Source organism: Monodelphis domestica, chromosome 2 (assembly GCF_027887165.1).
Source record: "Monodelphis domestica isolate mMonDom1 chromosome 2, mMonDom1.pri, whole genome shotgun sequence".
NCBI classification, from domain to species: domain Eukaryota; kingdom Metazoa; phylum Chordata; class Mammalia; order Didelphimorphia; family Didelphidae; genus Monodelphis; species Monodelphis domestica.
The window spans coordinates 46917095-46938295 of record NC_077228.1 but is presented as its reverse complement, the minus strand read 5'-3'; the positions used below and the strand labels follow the sequence as shown (position 1 = coordinate 46938295).

Genomic DNA, 21201 nt, shown 5'->3' with positions numbered 1-21201 from the left:
AGTTAGGGGGTTAATGCCAAGTTTTCTACAGGCTCATTTTCTACCCTACTAATTTTTTTATCTGTTGTGAAGTGATACTACTAGATCTCTTTTGTAATCCTTCATAATAGGTTTTAAGTGAGAATTACTAATTCTAATTCTAATTACTAATTCTAAACTACTGTTGTCTGTGGCAGCCCCATATTTTTCCATTCAACAAGACCAAATATTTGTTGGCTCTGCTGGCTTTGGGGCTCTTTTGGTCCCATAATTATGAGAACTGTTTTATAATCATTATAGTTCTCCAGGAAATGGTACTATTGATAGTCAATGTCTTATATTTTATCTATTTCCCATTTTTCTAAGACAGCAACTTGTTTAAATAGGTCAGATTGGAATTGTTTTTATTGAATGCCATTTACTCATCCTTATCTTTGCCTTGAAACTTGATATTGATTTTAAATTTTATTGAAACAAAACAATTATCTAACTACATATAGATGGCTGCTTTTGAAATTGGTAATGGATCATTTCTGTTAAAATATGGTGGTTTAATTTTTCCAGATGTCTGGTATTGGCTGTACACAGATTTTCCATGAAATCTTTAAAGAAAATTTCATGAAATGCAGGCTTCAGCTTCTGTGTTATCTCCAAGGATCTGTCTTCTTTCAGATATAATCCATATTTTCCAACAGTGTTTTTGCCATCCTAGTCTTTGCCCACTTTTGCATTGAGGTAATAAACTGAATCAACAAAATCTTTTGTAGTTATGAGTTTCAAGAAATATGTTTATTTCATTTGAAGATTATCAAGTTCCCTAAACTTTCTCTAATTCGTCATTCTCTGCATCAAATTTTGACACACAAACTTTAAATATCTTTTTGGTAGTTCCTTTGTTTATCATAAGCACAATAATTATGACTCAATTTGTTTCAATTAAGCACAAGTCAATTCAATAGACAATTATTAATTCATGTATCTACTATACATATGGAAGAGAAAGTTTGAGGAGGTCAGATGTTCCATTCAATTGTCTTTTAGCTGTTTTTTTTTTTAATCTGGAGCATAGAAATGTATAGAAGAACAACCTGCTCCTTCAATCAGTCATAGCACACTTCTCAATGACATTCCCAAATATCAAGGTTACAATTCTACCATAGACTCTACAAATCCTTTATTTAGCTAATTCTATCAAGGTCTATATTACAATCTAATTCAACTAAACAATTATTTATTAAATTCCTACTATATTCAAGACTGTCTTAGATACCAGTGAAAAATGAACAAAATGAAACCTTGACATTAAGGAGTGTCATTTTACTTGGGAGTAGGGCTGGAGTAGAAGACAGCATGTACACAAGCAAATAGAATATAATTTATAGGTCTTAACCAATAGCTAACATTTTATTGTTTAATTATACTATTATGTATTGTAAAGTGTTACATGAAGTGGGAAAATAGCAAAGGGAAAAACTCGGTTATTATGGAAATGTCTTGTAACTAATATATTGTGCATATATATACATATTTTAATATAATACACACATTTTAATAAGAATTGTTTAGATTCAGTTCTAAGTTTTTCTTGATAGGGATAATTCCAACTACTGAGTTCTGAAAATTCATTAGTTGTTATCTGGATTAGAGTGTTATCTCCTTGGATATTCCCTTCTATACATGGAAACTAAAGTTATTGTGGCTAAGTAATCTATAAAGAGACAAGGAAGAGACCATGCCAGGAGTTGATTATGAATATAATATAAAAACATTATTATTAATTACAAATGCTTTATGAGTTAAAGTTTTCCACTTGAGTCTGTGGGTCAATTTCCATCAGAGTTTGAAGAACCTGAATTCATATTAAAACAGGTTTGAGAAACTTTTCTTCCTTTTCCTATCATTTGACACTGTGTTTCAGAAAGGGAACATTTTTGTGTTGGCTAAAATCCAAAGGGAAGATTTGATTTTCACTTGTGTATCTCACATAAAAGCTCTTGCTAAATCCCTTGTCATTTAAGTGCCACTGTCCCCTAAATCAGACACATAAAATGTGTGGTTTGTTAAATTCAATGCCATGTTTTTCTTGTGACTCAAGAAAATATATAATACCCACATTTACGAATATGGTTGCTTTCCTGTTAAATCAATAAACTGGGATTGGGACAAAAAGCTTTCATAGAATCATAGATCTCAAGGCTTCATCCCATCTGTACCCAAGAAGTGAAAGGGAAAATCTCACAAAATGAATGAAAATGACAACTATTTGATCTCCTTTAATAGGAACAGTTAGTATCCAATGTCTTATTGTATTTGAAGAGCAGAATACAATATTATAGCAGAATTAGTCAACAAGACTTATGTTTGTTTTTTCATGAAGAAAAGTTTGCTAAATGGTGTCATAAAGGTATATGCTCTTCACTGATCTCCCAGGGAGGTGCCTCTACTTTGGCTTTACTTTTCTCCCTTCATACTTTGGGTTTCTAGAGGGGACAACCTATTTTGCACCAGACCAATACTATCTGAATAACTCAGTTAAGAAGAGAGCTAGGTTTACTCCCTGCTTAATGATCTCAATACATCACAGCTCTTTCAGTTTTAGGGCTATATGCTTGCCCCTTATGCTTGTCAGAATGCTGAATTTAAGAATCTTTGATGTTCCTTGAGAAAGCTAGGTTCAGAAACTTTCTCTACTTTACCACTGCTTCAGGTTGCTCACATTTCTGGTCCAAGCAATCTCACCACTGCCTCTCCACATCTGAGGGCAGGAATTCTTGCTACTTCAACATCACTCTAGTTGCTTCCATCTCCCAGGCCCTGTCCCTGCCTCTTCATGGCTTCCATCTATGTCATTTCATATCTATTTGTTGTTCTCATCTTTGAGTGCTCTTGAAACAAGCCTCTCAATATTTTAGGAATCCATAACTATGTTGCTAGGGGAAATATGGCTTCGTTGGATATCAGACCAAGTTTTCTACAAGTTTCTTGTTATTTATGCTGCTTTTCTCTTTGCAATGCAATGTTCTTTGTAGAATTACATCATCCTTCTCTATGGAATTTTACAAATAAATTTGCACTCTAAAAGGGTATTGTCTTAAGTTTGCTCTGGCTCTATATTTCAGAATTTTATCAATTATTTAGTGGCTGTAGTCTATTAGCCCCTTTTATTGTGACAATTTTTTTAAAATGGTGATAGTCAATATCTTTACTATTTTCTAGTTCCCATTTTTGTTATTTAAATTATTGTTGTTCAGCCATTTTTATCATAGAGGAGGCTTTTGTTCTAGTAAGAGTCAAACTTGATTGGGTCTTAAGGTTATTTTTTATTCTATGATCTTTGAAGAAAGACCTTTGAAGATGATGGTTTCAGTTCCATTAAGTAATAGATGTTGATCTAGCACCTGCTATATTCAATGCTTCATACTAAATGACTGACATACGTAACTTAGTACATGGCACAGTTCCTGCATCTAAGGAGTCTCTAAGACAGTGGGAAATGATGACTTATGAGAAATGAGTTAGCAAAGGAGTGCCACCGCTGAGTGTCATAGGAAATTAATGGAGAGAAAAATTATTGGTATTAAAATGATTATGTTAATCTTCACAGAAAAATTAGGACTTGAGCTTGACAGGCATGAGTGAGATCTGAATAGTCTTACAAGTAAAGAGAGTGCTTCCAAATAGATATGAAGCAAAAACTCTGAGACCTTAGACTCCACATCATATCTCAAGAAGAGTCTATATCAGTTCCTAACATTAACCAAGGAGTTTCTTCCTCACCTTACAGATCATTTCCTGAAAACTCTAGGATCCATCATCAGGTATACTGCCAACATTCCCAATTGGATTAAATTTTTTAAAGCAATGTTACCATGAATAGAAAAGCTAATTCACCTATTTCTCTAAGTGAAATGAATCTAAAACTAATAAGTTATTTAAAGTTGAAATGGACCTGAGGCCATCTAGCCTAATATATCTTTTTATAGTAAAGGAACTGATGTCTAGGGAGGTAAGTGACTTACCCAAGACTGCAAAGATATTACATGGAAAAGATGGTGTTTGAACTCATTCTTGAGGGAATATCCTTTCCACTATACCATAAGATGTATGAAACTCTTGTCCTGATTTCTGGATGTCACAGTCATTATGTATGTAGGTACAAAGTTGAGGAGAGACTCTCTCTTCCATCAGCTCAAAAACAAGTTCAAATCAGGACAGGTTATTAATTCCCCAACCTCGAAAAGGCTCTTCTAACCAATTATTTGATTCCTGTCAGTGAGATTGCTTTTGGCTTTGAATCTTTCCCCTCCTATAGTCAATATGTCCCCATCTCACATTATTTCTACCTTCAAAATATCTCTAAGATTCACCCTATCGGGTCCATTCTTGTTTCCAACAACAGTCCAGATCCTTAAGACTTTATGCCTAGAAAATTGCAAAAGTCTACTAGCTACTTTCTCTGTCTCGCCTCTATCCCTTCTCTGCATACCAATGACAGTTTTCATCAGATCACAGTACTTTCTTATTTTCCACTGCACATATTTCTGCTTGGTTTTCTAGGCCCTCTGAAAATGGGCCTCACTGTATTTATCCATCCTTACTACTCATTACTCTCCAATACAAAACTTCACTGTCCCCTGAACATTTTTAACGAACTCTATCACTATATATGCAGACTAGCACTTGAGAAGAAACTCAGTCTTCCCAGTAACCACTTGAATCAATTCTCCCGCAGACAAATTTGCAAATCAGTGTAAGACCTAATTTATTTTCTGACAGTCTGTAAAACAGACACAAATAGCATTTAACGGGTAAGTCTCCATGTTAACAATCTGAGTACATCTTGTATTTTTATTATCCCCTATCTTGAATTCAGAAGATTAAAATCGTGCCCAAGTTCTACATTACCCTTGTTAGCTCTTTGGAAAATAAGAATTCATGAAGACCATAGTACACAAAAAAGTATCTTGTCTCATGTATAAGAAAAAATGCATATATCATATACATATTACATGCAGATTTTTTTTTCCTTGGAGAAGGACTATGCTATAAAGAAATGGCTTTGGGGGGAAATGTAATGCCTCAAACTATAAAAGTTTGTTTTCCTGTAAAGTAAATTAATTGTATAGCCAGCATTGTATTACTCATGATAATAAAATGGAACTTTTGGATTGAATAACTTCTTTTTGTTATAGATCCTTTAAACACAACTTCTTTGTCAATAATTACTTTGGTTTTCTTTGGGTCATTTTAAACTACTACATAACCTTGGTGACTTAGATTAATTGAATGCAATACATTCTAAATTATTCAAGTGCTGAATCACAGAATATTTTTAAAAGAAACTCAGTCATTCAAGAAAAATGTATTGTGTACCTACTATGTGTCAGCAATTATAATATAAACTAAGGGGACTATGAAGGTGATTTAATATATGTTCCCTTTCCTCAAAAAGTTTATAGTCTTGTCAAAGAAATAAGGTAACACAAACAATTTGTAATATGAGATAAGTGCAATAAGAAAGGCACAAATAGGCATTTTCAGGCAAGAATACTAACTTCCAGATGGAAAGTTTTCAACAATTTAATACATTTTAAACACTAAGGTAACCAAGTCACTTGGGGATATACAAAGGACAGCATTCCTCACAAGTGGAACAACAACTTGGAACAAGAACACATACCTTGCCAAGGAAACACAATGGTAAGGAGGAAATTATTTTTCTTGGATCATTCCTGGGCATCCTAAGAACACACGCAGAGATACATATGTATACATACATATATGTGCATATATGTGGATACATGTATATGTATACACACACAAGATAGTCTCTCTTAAGAATTCCAGTGGCATAATTCTCAGGGCAAAAAAGGAAACATACACATAAAGTCTGTGCTCTATTGATAAGGTTTGGGGCTCACAGTGACTGGATTCAATATGGAGGTCCCTTAATATTTATTTTGCTTGCACATGTAACTATCCATTGCTTTGCTAGGGGAAAGAAGAATTTGGCTCATTTTGCCCCTACTCAGAGTTTACCCTGAAAATATCAGGATTTGGCTTCTGTTCAAGAAAAATCATCAATTCCCATGCAAGCACTTGGGCTAACAGGTCATTTAATATAGGACAAGTTTTGTTTCATTCAATGTCAATAACACCAACAGTAATAACAACCACAACAAAGAATTTATGCCCAAACTTATTAACAAGTGATACAAACCCCCTAAAAACTGTCCTCCAGATTTAGAGTTCTGTATTGCATGGGTCACTAACTTTGCCCTCCCTCTCTCCACCCAAACAAGGGTAAAGAAATTAGGACTTCTAGTCAAGTAGCCTTCCATTCTTTTAGGTTTCATATTCCCTCAGGATATAGATAATCCACATGACTCACAGTCCTAGTGAAAGGAGAAGCCCAGGTTATTCTTCCACACCGTGATCCCTTGCTAGGCCAATTCTGCTTTGCATCTCTAACTGGCAATGGCTCCTGCTTTCCTTCTGTCACCTCATTGTATTGATTCCTTGATGTACATGGGTTCCCAGAAGAAATGGATGGTTCCTTCAAGAGATAAGTAGTTTATCTGAAGAGCTGTATATTTGAATCTGATTTCCTTAGCTTCCTGATTGTGTATTTCTGACTTATTATTGATTTCTGCCTCCATTTCCTTATAGAACAGGGATTTGTCAAGGCCCTGAAGGTGGCAATGAGGATAAGCGTAAGGATGAGAAGGCTGTGCTCAAACAGTGGAATTTCAAAGTTATATACTTTGGAGGTATTACAATTGCATCAGATTGTGAGTTCTAAAGTCTAACCATATCAGTAGCACAATGTACAGAACTTTAGATGTAGAGATAGGAGTCCTGGGTTCAAATATTGGCCAACACATCTTAACTGCAAGTCCTCTTTGTGAACTCATTTAACTTGCTTATGCCTCAGTTTTCTTAAATAAAAGGGTATTACAATACCTCTATTCCCTATCTCATAGTATTATTATGATTATCAAGTGAGAATAAGGGTGAAAGACAAATCTTAAAGCACTATAAAAATGTCAGTAAGGATTACATTATTCTTATTATTACATTGCTTAAATCACAGTTGTTATGAAGTGGTTTATAGACCTTTACATGTTATGTAAAAGTAAGCTATTATTATCATATGGTCTAAATGGGGAAGAGTATCATAGGATCAAAGATATGTAGATAAAATTTAAAGGTCCTTGAAAGATGAGACAGAAGAATGACTGTATTTGCCTTTCCTTCCTCCTTGCCCTATAAGGCAGGAGGAGAGGAAGGAGAAGTCTCTAACTGAGAAGATTGCAAGGAATTTGCTATCCTACTAGGAGAGACAAGACAGGTTCCTGTTCAAACAAGAAAGTGGGGAAAATTTTGAAAATTTAGAAGTTGAAGGGGTATTTGCAAAGACTAGAATAGATATCTTAGAGCACAATGAAATAGTTTAGAGAAGATAGAACAAGGTTGAAAGAGCCTAGGGATGGGTTTGGCTGATTAGAATACAGTTGAGCTTAGGAGAAGTTAGAATAACCATAACAAAACAAATTTTCTTTAAAAAGTTGATATAGCTCAATATATCTCTAAGAAATCAGTTTCTTTGAAACCATATGGACCATACTGGTCAAACTGTAGCCAGTTGGTAACCCTGATCTTTTACCCAACGTACTTCTGGGCTTACATTCTGCCTATCTGGTTTTCCTGTCATACATAATTACAGAGACATTGCTAGCAGAGCTTTATGTATCTGATTTCCTGCTTTTTTCCTACCATATCTGCCCCATAGGTCATCTTAGCAAGGGGACTATCAGAGGATAAAGTGGTAAAGCTATATTGGAATAAAATCTTAAGAGACTTGGATGTTAGAGTAAGGTGCTTGGAATTAATTTGGTAAGCAAAGAGGATCTATAGAAGATTTTTAAGCATAAGTCAAATGGTCAAATATGTATTTAAGAAAAATTGATTGGTGACTACTAGTAGAATAAATCAGAACTAAAGAGAACCTGGAGGCAGAGGAACACTTAGCATGCTACTATAATAGTCTAGATCAGGGGTTATAAAGACCCAAACTAGAGGGTTACCAATGGAAATGGAAAGGAAGGGAAATCAATTTTGTTATTGTCAAGTAGATGATTAGGATGGTGAAGGTCTGGGTGCAAAGCTCTTACACTTGGGATTTACTTTTACACACATGCCAATATGATTTTGAACATGTTGGTCTCCCATTTCAGCAACCTCCTCGACTCCCATGGGCCTTTACTATATCTCAAACACAACTACAAAGATCATTCCTAAATTTTACCATTATCTGTGCATATGTTACTATAACTCCATAATCTAAAAATATAAAATTCCTTTATTTGACCATAATGTTCTGTCTTCCACCTCTCCACAGACTTATAAGGCACAGGCCTTACTTCATCCCCTCTAAGACCTCTTGTTGTTCAATTGCATCATCCATTTCCATTCTATCACTCTTGCTCTGGTCTCTTTCCCATATCAATCCAATAGCTAACTCCCTGGGTCTCTTTCCTTATGCTCTGCCCAACGTTTATCCTAGGTTACCTTAGTAATCGATCTTAGCATAGCCCCTTTGTGTTGTTGGACACTGTCAGAAAAAGTTACACAACTTTGTTATTTAAGTAAGTCCCTTATCATTGGGCAATAATCCTTTTATTTTTCCATAATTGACTATCACATTCCATGTAGCAGTTGTTCCATACCTTTTCTTCTTTCCTCAGGACTTTACTTTCAGCTCATCTTTGCCTTCCTTTTTGCTGAGAAAGCATAACCCATCATGAACTTCCTCTTCTCCCCAATTCTATACCTCAAAATTGCTTAGCATATTTCTCTCCCTTGTTCCAGTATCTAACAAAGATCTAGCCATTCTCCCTGGTAATGCCAATTCCTCTACTTAGGCCCTCAATTATATTTGCTCTCAAATCTTCCAACTTCAATTTTACCACCTCTACCCCCTTAGTCTTCCATCCTCTCTAACTGCCACTCTTGCCTGCTGCCTACAAAATGTGTCCTGGTATTCTCATAGTTAAAGATGTTCCTTCACTTGATCTTGCTAGTTTCCCAAGCTATCATCTTATATCTAATCTTCTACTACCAAAGTCCTAGAATAAGCTATCAACACTTCTTGCCTCCACTTTTCTTCTACTCATTTCTAAAACTTTTCCTGTCCAATTGCCATCACTCCATTGAAACTGCTTTCATCAAGACTTTCAAGAATCTCTTTGTTACTAAATCTAATGACTTTATCTCAGTCTTCATCCTAGTTGGCCACTTCTTGAAATTTAAAGCTGTGTTTTCTACCTGATTTCTGGGGGGTTTTTTGGGGGGGATACTTCTTTAATTCTCCTCCTATCAATCTGATTATTCCTTTTCTTTCTTTTGATAGATCACCATTAATCTCCCACTCCCTAATTATAAGTGTCTATTAAGGCTTTGTACTTTTTCTATATATATATATACTCTCTTAGTTGATCATATCAATTCCTCATGGGTACAATGTCCCTTTTTATACAAATGATCATGACACGTATTTGGCTCTAGTCTCCTTAAGCACCAGTTCCCCATCACATACTGCCCCTTGAACACCTCCAATTAGATGACCCATAAGCATCTTAAACTCAATATCCAAAGTAGAATACGTTTTCTACCCCACCCTAAATCCACCATTCCTTCAGATGACTCTTCTATTTAGGATACTATCAACCTTTTAGCCTCTCAGGTAAGCAATTTTAGAGATCTTCTATTAGTCCTTCTCTTTCACCATATAGTACATCATATCAGCTGCCAAATCTTGTAAAGACTAGATTTACAATGTATCTTGGATCCATCCACTTCTCACCTCTCACATGACTACCACTCTAGTTCAGATCTCATTAACTCTTGACTGTACTATTTTAATAGTATATTGATTAGACTCAGTTTCTATCTTCTCCTTAGCCCAATTCATCTTTTTAATAATAGCCAAAAAACCTGGTAAAAGCAAATGTCTATCCATGCTAGTACCTGCTCAAGTTCTTATTGTACCAAGGACAAAATAAAAACCCAGAATGACAATACAAGTCTTTTATAATCTAGGTTCAGATTTCCTTTCCAAGCTTATTTGCTATGATTCACCTTTCCATACACTTTATACCAGACTTTTGCCTAAATTTGGCATTCTGTCTTGTACCTCCATACATTTGTAAAGTCTCTGCCCTATGGCTGGCATGAACTTCCTGATAATGTCTCCTCCTACTATTGCTAGGTTCTTTCAAGGCTTAGCTCAGGTTACAATTCCTATAGGAAGCCATTTTTGCTTTCACTAGGTGTTAGAATACAATCCATCCTCAAATAAGTTGAGTCTACTCTGTAGAATCTAAGTCCCTTCAGAGGAAGGATTGAATTTTATTTTGTCTTTTTATAATCATGATCTAGTATAAGGTACATCCATTCTTGTGGGATTGGATTGGCCAGGATCATCTGGAGAAATGGAATGTTTAGGAGAAGACTTTTGGAGGCTAAGAGTCATATTTGTGTTTTTGAAGTATCTGCAGAGGGAATGGGAATTAAGCTTGCTATTCTAGGAGCTAAATGGCCAAAGTAGGTACTATGGGTAACAGTTGAAAAGATCAGACATAAACTTCATACATAGAAAAAACTTCATAATTAGAGATGCTCCAAGGTAGAATGAGTTGCTTCAGGAAGTAATGAGTTCTTCATTACTGGAGACCTTCAAGTAGAGGCTGGATGAATACTTGCCAGAGACGTTGTAAGAGTGGTGGCTGATCAAGTCTGAGTGGACCAGATGGTCTCAGAGGTCCCTTTCAACTCTGACATTCTGCAAAATACATTAATTCAATTTAGAATGAGAAAAATATTGCCTAGCAATTGTCTTTAGACTGCTAGATATAATAATTAACAATTATTTGTAATTTACATGAAAATTAATCTTGCATTAATAGGTATTCTCTAAAATATTTGAGTGTATACTTCTATTTGTTAAAATTGAGTATGGAGCTAAGATAGTTATCTATTTCAAACATTTCCACTTTAGTTCCATTTATTCCATGAACTTACACTATGAAGACCTCTCAATAAAGGCAATCCATAGTCCAATACCCACAAAAACTGCTGCAAATTCAAATGAATTTAATTTTGCTTTATGTTCACATAAACCAAATTCTGAGGTTGCCTATATAAAGTGTTCATGCTGAAGAAGCTTGAAAAATAAGGTCATATTGTTAAAAGTGAAATTTATTTAAAGCTTCCTACTTTAAGATGTTAATTTTGATGCATATCTTCAGAGGAATCTAAATCTAACTGTTTTCAAATAAAGTACTTCATATTACTCTTCCCAGTATCATAGAGTTGGTAGAAATTCTCCAGTGGCTTCTTCTCCAGTTTAGAATGCATCATTAAAACTAGTTGTAGGGGAGAAAGAGATTTCAAATCCTGCTTCCCATCTCCTACCTCTCTGCAGAATGATAGAAAAGCTAGTAGTTATTTAAAATCTTTGCAGGTCCCTGCAGAGTTGAGTGTCTCTGCAGCAAATGGAAAATTATTCCATCCACATAGAACTGGTCAGGGAGACTACTTTAAAAAAAAAAGAAAGAAAGAAAGAAACCCAAACATCTTTTCGGTATAGACTTAGATCTTACCTAAATCTTTCATGACATATCAAAGACCCCTTCAGAGTCAGTAGTCTTTTGAAAACTATAATAACAGTATCCAAATCTGAACATCTTTTTAAAAGCTTTGTTTTATCTTGTTCAATATGCTTATTTATGAATCACATAGAAATCTGTTGATAATTCATTAAAAGAATAAATGTTCTACAGGTAATGGTAAAACACTATTCTTATCACAATGACAAATGTATCTTGACTTCCCTTTGGAATGAATGCTGTGAACATCATGTATCAGATCTTAGCAACACTTACTATGACCATTGAAGTAATATATAGGGTCCAACCTGCTCTGATTACATGCACAATTGTTTTATGGATTTATACTCATCATTGAACAAGTTCCACTTTATTATATCCTGTGCCTCAGTTTCCTCATCTGTAAAATGAGGATCATAAGAATTGGACTACCAGATACAGGATTACTTTAGGAAAAGCATTAGAACATAACTTTAATTCAACAAGCATTTCTTAAGTGCTTACTCTTTGTCAGGAACCATGCTGGCACTTAGACTACAAAGCAAACAGAAAATAGTGCCTATTTTTTATGAGAGTACCCTCTACTTCTTGAGAGCTGAGATTGTTTCTTGTTTTGTCTTTGTCTGGAGTCTAGAACAGTGCCATATACAGTGTAGGTGTTTAATAAATACTTTTTGGATGATTGAATGTAAACCTTTAAGAGTTACATAAATATGGATTATTTTCTGCATGTTCCCTGATTGTAGTACTTAACCAAAATACCCTAGTTGCAGTACATATAGTCAAAATTATGGGGTTTCCAAGTGTGCTGATAATGGGACACTTACATGCTAACAAGCAACATCTTAGCGACAGGGGTTACTGGAGAAGTTCAGTAATTACCATACTCAATTTCCCCCTTTTTTATGTTGTTAGATAATGGTGCTAACATCTTTAAGATCTTGAGATATTTTCTCAATATCTTGCTTTTAAATCAACAAAAATATGTGTTCAACCTACTGTGCTCTTAGTTTAGCCTGGGAAAAGATAGAAAAGAAATTAGAGGAGTGGGTCCTGGTCTCTGAGGTTAGTATCTTATTTTTTAAAGTCAGGTTTTGGAATTCACATTTCCAAACACTAGAACTCAAAGACAGAAGCAAAAATCTTAAAATGCTCTCATATTACAAATATTAACTTATAAGAAGGAAGCTCTTTGCAAATGCAAAATTTTATAAGATAAACAGTAAAAATATATCAAAATAGTGTGATGAAAAGGTGCTCTAGATTTAGTAAAGAATCTGATTTTTAATTCTGGTTGTATTTTCTGGCTCTGTTAGCTTAGGCAAATCACTTAACCTGGGTAGGCTTCATTTTCCTCATTTGAAAAAGCTAAGGTCCCTTCCAGCTCCAAGTCATATGAGCCTATTTTTTATTTTGAGATCATCACAAAAAGTTGCTAAATACAGTACCAAAGTTAATCAGTAGAGTATATCTGGACTGTTGTAGTTTTGTAAAAATATTTGCAATGGGTTGATCAAGGGAGTTCCAAAACCCAACTTCTTGGCTCATCAAGTTAACCTAGGAACTCCCCAGATCACCTCTCTGTATCTAGTGAAGCTACATGTAAAATTATAACTTCATTTTTATATAGCATTAGCTCAAAGTGGCTTACATGCATTACCTTATCAACTTTGGGGGAGTTGGTCCTGTAGGTAGAAACTGAGGTTTATTCGCCCATGGCCACAGGTGGCTTCTGTGTCCTTGACTAGGCAGTAAGCCATCAAACGGATTCAATATCAAATGTATTAAATTCTTATTAAGTGCCCTTTAAGTTCGAGGTTCGGCGGCATACCGCGCTGTGCTGTACAAAATCAAAAACAAAGGTGGAAAAGGGGATCAAAAGAAAGGTAATTTGCAAAGGAGGATCGCACTTGTCTTAAGCCTTGGAGAAGTCAAAGATTCTGAGAAACAGATTAAAAAAAAAATACATCTCCTATTCTGGGGTCCGCTGCCGAAAATATATGCGACGGTGCGCCCGAAGCGGGAGATGGAATTGGGAAAACCGCGGGAATCGTACAGGTTTCAGCCGCGCTGTTTGTGACCAGAGTTGTGCAAGATAAGGCGAGAAAGGTTTATAGCATACGATCGCACAGAGCAAAGAGCGCTCCATTCGGAGTCTGCATCCGGGCTCTGCTCCTTACTATCCCTGCGATCCCTTTTCTCACAGAATCAGGCTGTTGAAAGAACCGGTTGAACAAGTTGATTCACTAAGGTCCTTTCCAGATCTAAGTCTTGCGATCCCTCTTTCTACTCTTTGCTTCTATTCTAAGAGTACGGAAACCTGTGATACCGGAGTGTGTAAAACGTCTGGGAAAGGGTAGAATTATTAAAACCTTTGAAAGTGCATGTTTACTGCGTGATAGATACTTTATTTTAGGATTTCAAGCACTCAGGTCCTCCCGCAGATAGCACAGATAGAGACCCATCCGTCGGCTTCCAGCTACCTGTTTCCATTTCTATCAGCCGCTTCCTGGCGGGCATCGACTGCCGCCGGCCACTTCGCTTGCCGACCGATTCCCCGCTCTTAGCATCTTAATCATTTGGCACTGCGAACCCCTTTCGGCTCTCTTTCTCTAGTGAAAGCATCTCTGGATAGTTTATCCTTCTCTTGGTACCACTCTGTTGCCGGCATTTGCGCTATCCATCTATCTACCCTTTGCTTTTTTTTTTTTGCTCTATGACCGATCCTTTTCTTTCGCCCTTATCATATATTTTGGACACTATCTTCCCGCAATGCGCAAATCAATGCGGCAAGGCATAGGACTTGCAAGTCATCCCTGGCAAACGGCTTCTCCAGCCTCCTTACCGCCCATCTTCAGGGTGACCCCGCGCTCCCGATTCTTTCCAGATCCGCGGCCCCATTGCCAACGGCTCACAGCTACATAGTAGCAGGAGGAAAATATTGGGGTTAAAAAATAAAAGATGTAGAGAAATGGATTTGGGGTTCAGGGAGATTTATTCCTTTTTTTCTTTTTTATATTTGTGTCGGAGTTGCTTGGGACTAGGAAACACACTGCGCAATTTCCCTGGAAAACTTGTTTGGCGCATGCCCGCTTAGGCCGGGAAAGAGAGCAAGAGAGCCTGGGAAACATGAATTAAATACGGGAATGGGGTCTCTATCAGGGGTCTGTAGGGATAGATTGAACTGATAAACAGAGGCGCCCCCCGCTCCCTGCCGTCACAGGTTGCTGGGACAGCAGTGACGGGCTAACCAGGGCCGGCGGACCCATAACTTACGGGCTCGTTTACGCACAGTAAAGCACCCGCTCACAGCCTAATAACCCAACATTGGTGCGCTCCAGGTGAAATAAGCAGAGGTCACCATTCCCAAACCATTGCCCCCTTGCCCCACACTCGGAGGCACCTGCTTTTTTCTCTTTATGGGCTGCCTAGGTTCAGGCTACGGCGGCTGAGGTTCGAGCTCGGCTCGCTTGGCCGGCGTATCAAAGGTAACTTGGCTTGAAAAAACCCAGTTAGCCGCCGCTGTTGCCAGTTCTGGATGCTGCAGTAGATGCGACTGCCCCCTTGTGGACTAGGTGCGCAGCGGGACAGCTGCAGGAGTCTGGAAGTCGCCAGCGCACCAGTTCTGCAGAGAGACCAGGAAGCCCAGTGCGTGGCGGGCTACCCATGCTACCTATGCTACCCCTAAAACTGGAATGCCTTCACTAATGAGAACTAAGCAGTGCTTACACCATACACACACATACCACTCCACCACTGTGCCACTCTTTAGGGGTGCCCACCTGGACCCCAACTGTCCCACCCTAGAGATACCCCAGGAAAGCAGAATCTGGGCCTTCTCCACACTTAGTCATTGACCCCCCACCCGAAGATCCAGCTTGAGGACCCCTATTCTGCATTCTCCAGCTTTTCTCCCAGTCCCCTCATCAGTTAGCGAGTCCCAGGACCTATTGGCGTCACTTCCGGATTTCTATGTTATTGGGGAAGGGGTCTGCTTGGGGAAAGGGTCTGCTCTGTTTCTGGATGGGCCAGGCAGGCTACATGAGGCAAGCTGGCAGGGAACATGCAGACGGGTGAGGGAGGGGGGCTTGCTCCTCCGAGAGGGGAGGGGGAGCAGGGGGTGGAGCCTGATGGGGAGGGGGGCCGGGGGTGGGTGGGGTTGGGGGCGTGTCTGCCCGCCAGCAAGAGTGTCTATCCCGCGCCCGCCAGTGCCTGTGCCACTGCTGTTGTGACCACCGTCGCCAGCAGTCTCGAGGAGTTCCCAGGAGCGGAACCCCTCAGAGTCGCGAGTGAGCCGAGAGCTGTCCTCAGCAGCTCTCTGCCCGCACGCTTGCCGCAGGCACCCCAGTCACTGGAGCAAGTCAGGCGGCTTGCCGCCTCACCCAGAGCCGACGACGTCCAAGCGTCCTGAAGACCTTCCCCTTCCCTCCCCTCCTTCCCCTGAAGATCCCGATCTCCCTGACTCCCCAACCATGGGAAACGCCGGAGCAGCAGCCAGGCGATGCACCGAAGGTGAGAGTGGTGAGTCTTCCCAGGTGGGGCGGGCGGACTTAGCCTTATTCCCTAGTACGCCAACACGTCCGCCCGCCCTTTGGTCCCTGGGGGTCTCCTCTAAGTCCCATTAGTCTCCCCTAAGTCCTTTAAGACCCAGCCTTCTCTAAGTCCCTTAAGTCCTGTCCGTCTCTCCTAAGTCCTTTAAGTCCCGTCCATTAGTTTTGCCTTAGTCCCGTCTGGTTTAGTCTTTTTCGACGTTCTACCCATCCGCTCCTCTGCCCAGTACTTAAAAGATTCACTGGACAAAACGAAGGATGGTGACAGAAGCAGATTTGAGGTGTCCCTCAAAGTCTATACAAGGATGGGGTATGGCTCCCTAAGATGCCCCCCACAAATTCCAATCCAAAGCCGGGTCTACTGGCCACAGGCAACTGGGGCAGCTATCTCTTTAGCTCCCCTTATTTTGTTGTTGTTTTTTTCCCGCCCTCCCAGACTCTTACCAACTGCCTTTATGGTCCAGTCCAGTTTCTGGGTCTCCAGTCCCAGTTCTCACCGGCTGTCCACCAGATAGTAGTTACTCTGTCTGCTCTTGAGCCTTTTCCCGTCTGAGGGACAGGCTGGGGGCTTCGCCCCGACAGACGGAAAAGGGTTAAGTCAAAGCAGGAGAGGGGAAATGAGAGGGGAGGAAAGCCCACTGAGTTCTGCCAGTGTTCCTCTCCCCCCTGCCCAGACTAATTCCCTCCTGGAGGAGAGGCTCTGAGGCAAACAGGGTGGGTGGGGTCCTATTAATGAGTGTGCTAGCGAATGTGTGAGTGTGTGCGTGAGTGCGTGTGCGAAGCGAGGGAATGAAACCTCCACGCATGCACGCGGATCCTGCCCGGTAAGTACCAAAGCCACGTTTCTTTCACCTTCTTTTCCCTCCTTCACGATGTGTTAAGCGCTAAGCGCCCGGCTACAGCCGCGCGCGCACTTGTGCCAATCCCTTGAGCGAGCGCCACTCTTGGCGCACGCGCCCCCTCCTCCTTTTGGGGGACTTAAGGAGGGCAAGAAGCACACATTATCCACCTAGCTCTCCTTAACCCTTGGCACTAGACGGCCCCCCCTCATCGCCCCATGAGGCGCAGTTGTAAAAAACTACCCCTTACCCCCTTTGGTGGTGTGTCCTAAGGGCAAACAGACGGGGAGCGCTGTCTGAGGTAAATCCTCTAGAACGCCTGTGCTTTCACGAGGCTGCAGACACATTTGGGGAGGGGGGCTGTTTTGGCTAAGTGGGCTTATTTGAGGGGAGCAAAAAGGGCGGCTCTAGCATTTCTAGACCCCCCCAATAAAACTGTCGCAATAACTTGTATTAGAAATGAAAAGATGACACTCGAGTTGGGCGGGAGTAAAATGGTCCGTCGTCACATATGTATAACGCTGTTGATTCTTCCCTTTGGGGGGAAAAAGTATGGCAACAACCATAAGCAATGTAAAATATGACAATTCATGCCCCACCCGAACTCCTCTGCCCCCCCCAACTCTGCCGCAGCCCCCCTCCCTCTTCTTTCCCCCCTCTCCCTCTTCCCCCTCCTTCCACTTCTCCTCTTTCCCCTTCTTTTTCTTCCCCCCTCCCCCTCCCTCCTCTCTCCCTCTTCCCCCTCCCTCCTCTCTCCCTCTTCCCCTCCCTTCTCTCTCCCTCTTCCCCCTCCCTCCTCTCTTCCTCCTCTCCCCCTCCTTCTTCTCTCCCTACTCCCCCCTCCCTCCTCTTTTCCTCTTCCCCCTCCCTCTTCCTCCTCTCCCCCTCCTTCTTCTCTCCCTACTCCCCCTCCCTCCTCTTTTCCTCTTCCCCCTCCCTCTTCCTTCTCACCCCTCCCTCCTCTCTCCCTCTTCCCCCTCCCTCCTCTCTCCCTCTTCCCCCTCCCTCCTCTCTCCCTCTTCCCCCTCCCTCCTCTCTTCTCTTCCCTCTCTCTCCTCCCCCCTCCCTTCTCTCTTCCCCCTCCCATTCCCACTCCACCTCCCCCTTGCCATATATTATCAGCCTAATATTAGAGCATGGCTATATTCTTATATATACAATGTTACACTAATTGTTGTATAGTTTGCTGAAGTTTGGAGATATTTAGTAACTGGTCAAATAAAAAGTACATACTGGGTGTTTTTCTTACTAATTCCAGAGAACATTTATAATAAAGTGAATTGAATGTATACAATATGTCAAGCATGAAAAGGTACTATCTCTACATAAGTAAATTGGGTTTTGTTTATTAGCCAATTAACGAATATTTTTTTCTTTAGCCAGGTTTCTGTGTCAAAATTTAAAAATAAGGCTAATCTTTTCTTATCAGCATGAAGAAAAACAAATTCTTCTAGAGCCTATATCTACAAATCATTAAAGAATTTAAAATATAAAAATAATTTTAAAAATCATTAAAGGATAATTTTAAAATCTGGGGGAAATCACTTAAATTTTTTTTTCTTTATAATTTAATTTGAAAGATGATTTAACTTTAGAGTGGCACACAAGTATGGTTTCATTGTTTACTTGTCAATTGCCAATATAAAATTATTTCATTAATAATTATTTTAAAACTCCTTCAAAGGTCATGAAAAATAATCATATTTTAATTTATATGAATACAGAAGCAGAGATCTTATGAAAAAACATGAAAATTTTATAGAAACTTAGAAACCAGCTATAGAGAAAAATATTCTAGTGTCAAATGAGTTGTTTTCCTTGTTAATTTAATTTAAATGTATAATTAAAATGATCAAAAACAAGTGTTGGTGCATTATTCCTATTCCAAAAGAATGTACTTGTGAATTGAATCATGCAAGTGTTTTCCTTTTAGCAATGGATGGAGACGGATACCTTGAGAATGATCCTTATGGTAAGATGGGTTTTATGATGATCTGCATATTTAATTACTGGGCTACTAAAGTAGTCCTCTCCTTACCAGTGTTAATGTAAGGTTCTTATGTATGGAAAAATTCTCAATACATTTAAAAAAAAAAAACTGAAAAAAATTTCCAGCATTTTAATTAATTATTCCTATACAATCTTTACATAATGAGTTTCTTTTTAAAGGCTCAGTGTTCATTAATAGCCTAGTTTGCATGAGTCTATTAGCAGATATTTTCAGTACATTGTACATGCAAACAGAGATACTGAGTAATCTTGAACAAATGATGAGAAATAATAGAAAATAACAAATGATATAATTTAAGGACAACTACTTAATATGTTGTGTCCTTGATCTATGTGCATAATTAAAGCTGGAAGAGTGTTATTCAAAAACATTGTTAATGTTCTCTTGGAGTGAATGAGGTAATTGACCCATTGGCAAATCATAAGAATAAATTTAAAAAAACCATTACCATAACACTGGAGAGGTTATTGCTTTGGGTACTTATAAGAAATTTATTTAGTTAGCCTAGCTGTGAATCACCTAAATATATGATATGTATTTTCTTTAAATATTTTTTCAATACTTGAGTGCATTCAATGATCTCATCAATTTGACCACTCCCTTCAAGGGGGCAGATTACCAAACCTAGACACCTTTCATTAATACAGAGCACAATCCACACATTCTGTCCAGTGGAGCATATCACAAGTTGTCCACTCCTTATTCTACATGCCTCTTATCCATGACTTCGTATATTGGCATAATTTTAATATCTTATGTAGCATTTTATAGCTCTCCATTATTATTTAAATAAATACAGATACAATAGAATCAACTAATTAATAAGCCTTTATTAAATATCTCTCATGTGAAAGGCAGAAGACTAGAATGTCGGTGTACAAACACAAGAAAGTCAATATAAGGCTATTATAAAAACTCTGGTATTCATAAAATCATAGATGAATTTAGAATTAAAAGGAACCTTAAAGGTCATCCAGTTCAGTTGTCTCATTCTGGCAATTAAGGTTAAGGGATCTACCTAAGGTTAATAAATAGCAAAACCAGGATTTGAAACTATGTCTTTTGACTCCAAATCCAGGCTTTATCCCTTATTCTAACTGAACTGGTTTATATAATTTTTGTTAATGGAAGCAGGCAACATCTTCCCCAATTAATTTAGTTCTTAGTTGTTGTTGTTTTTAAAGGGAAAAGAAGGAACTCTGAAGTATGGTTAGCTGATTAGCTAGACATAGAATCCTGGCAAGATTCTAGAACATTCTATTAAAGGAGTGGTTAGTGAATATCCAGAAAAGGAAATGGTGATCACCTGACTTGGGTGGGTAGAGAAGCCTTTTCCCCTCACTGAAACTCTACCCTCCCTCACCTAATTGTTAGATACCCTATGGAAAAAGGAAATGAGGTTATTCTGGCATGACCTTTTTAAAATCAAGCTATAAGCCATGTTAGTTTTTTGCAATCATGGCTTCCTTTCTTAGGCATCCTTTAACCATCCTTTTAATAATACAGTCTGGAATTTTTGCAAGAATTTAATTCAAACCTTGATTATCCTTCTCCAATTCATGTCTTCTATTCTCCGTAACCTTTCATAGGTTACTGACAGTGATTCATCTACTAAACCCACCTGCTCTTTTAAGAGCCTAAAATTAAGTTTGAAAGGGTTTGGTGATTTAAATCCATCAAAAGCCTTTCTGTTGGCATTTACTGTCTCTCTACTTATTTTGTATATAGTTATATATTCATAAGTATAAATTACTCTTTAAGCAAATTATTTATGCCAACATAGAGAAGGAGCAAGGTTCCTCCTTGAAGTGTTTAAGCTGATTGATACTAGATGGAGAAAAAGAAAAAGAATGATCAGGGCAGTAAGTGGCAAAGACTTTGAGTAACCCTGGTTTCAGAATTATAATAGTCGCTTATATTTATATAGCACTTCAAAGTTTATAGCATTTCAGGATTTAAATTTCTTTATGTGTTATCTTATTTGATACACACAACAGTCCTTTGAAGTGAATCCTTTGTAATCTGTTCTAATAGAACCAAAGGTAGACAAGATTTCCTTAGGGTTAGGTATAACAGAGAGGAAGACAATGCCAGACACATGGGGAAAGTTAGGCCCACCAAATTCTCCCTCTACCCTTATTCTTGCAAGAAGA

General features: G+C 38.7%; 1 protein-coding gene across 2 annotated transcripts in view; it reads left to right on the top strand.

Moving 5' to 3' along the window:
- The first annotated feature begins 15842 nt into the window (after positions 1-15842).
- Positions 15843-21201, top strand: part of PRKACB (protein kinase cAMP-activated catalytic subunit beta) — a 51462-nt gene continuing 46103 nt past the window's right edge. Inside the window, exons 1-2 of one of the 2 annotated variants that reach the window (XM_056815422.1) lie at positions 15843-16160; positions 18971-19009. In XM_056815422.1, the coding sequence (XP_056671400.1) occupies positions 16121-16160; positions 18971-19009 (79 nt within the window). In that variant the 5' untranslated portion in view covers positions 15843-16120. The remainder of the gene's footprint in view (positions 16161-18970; positions 19010-21201) is intronic. The other variant, XM_056815421.1, reaches the window with a different exon arrangement.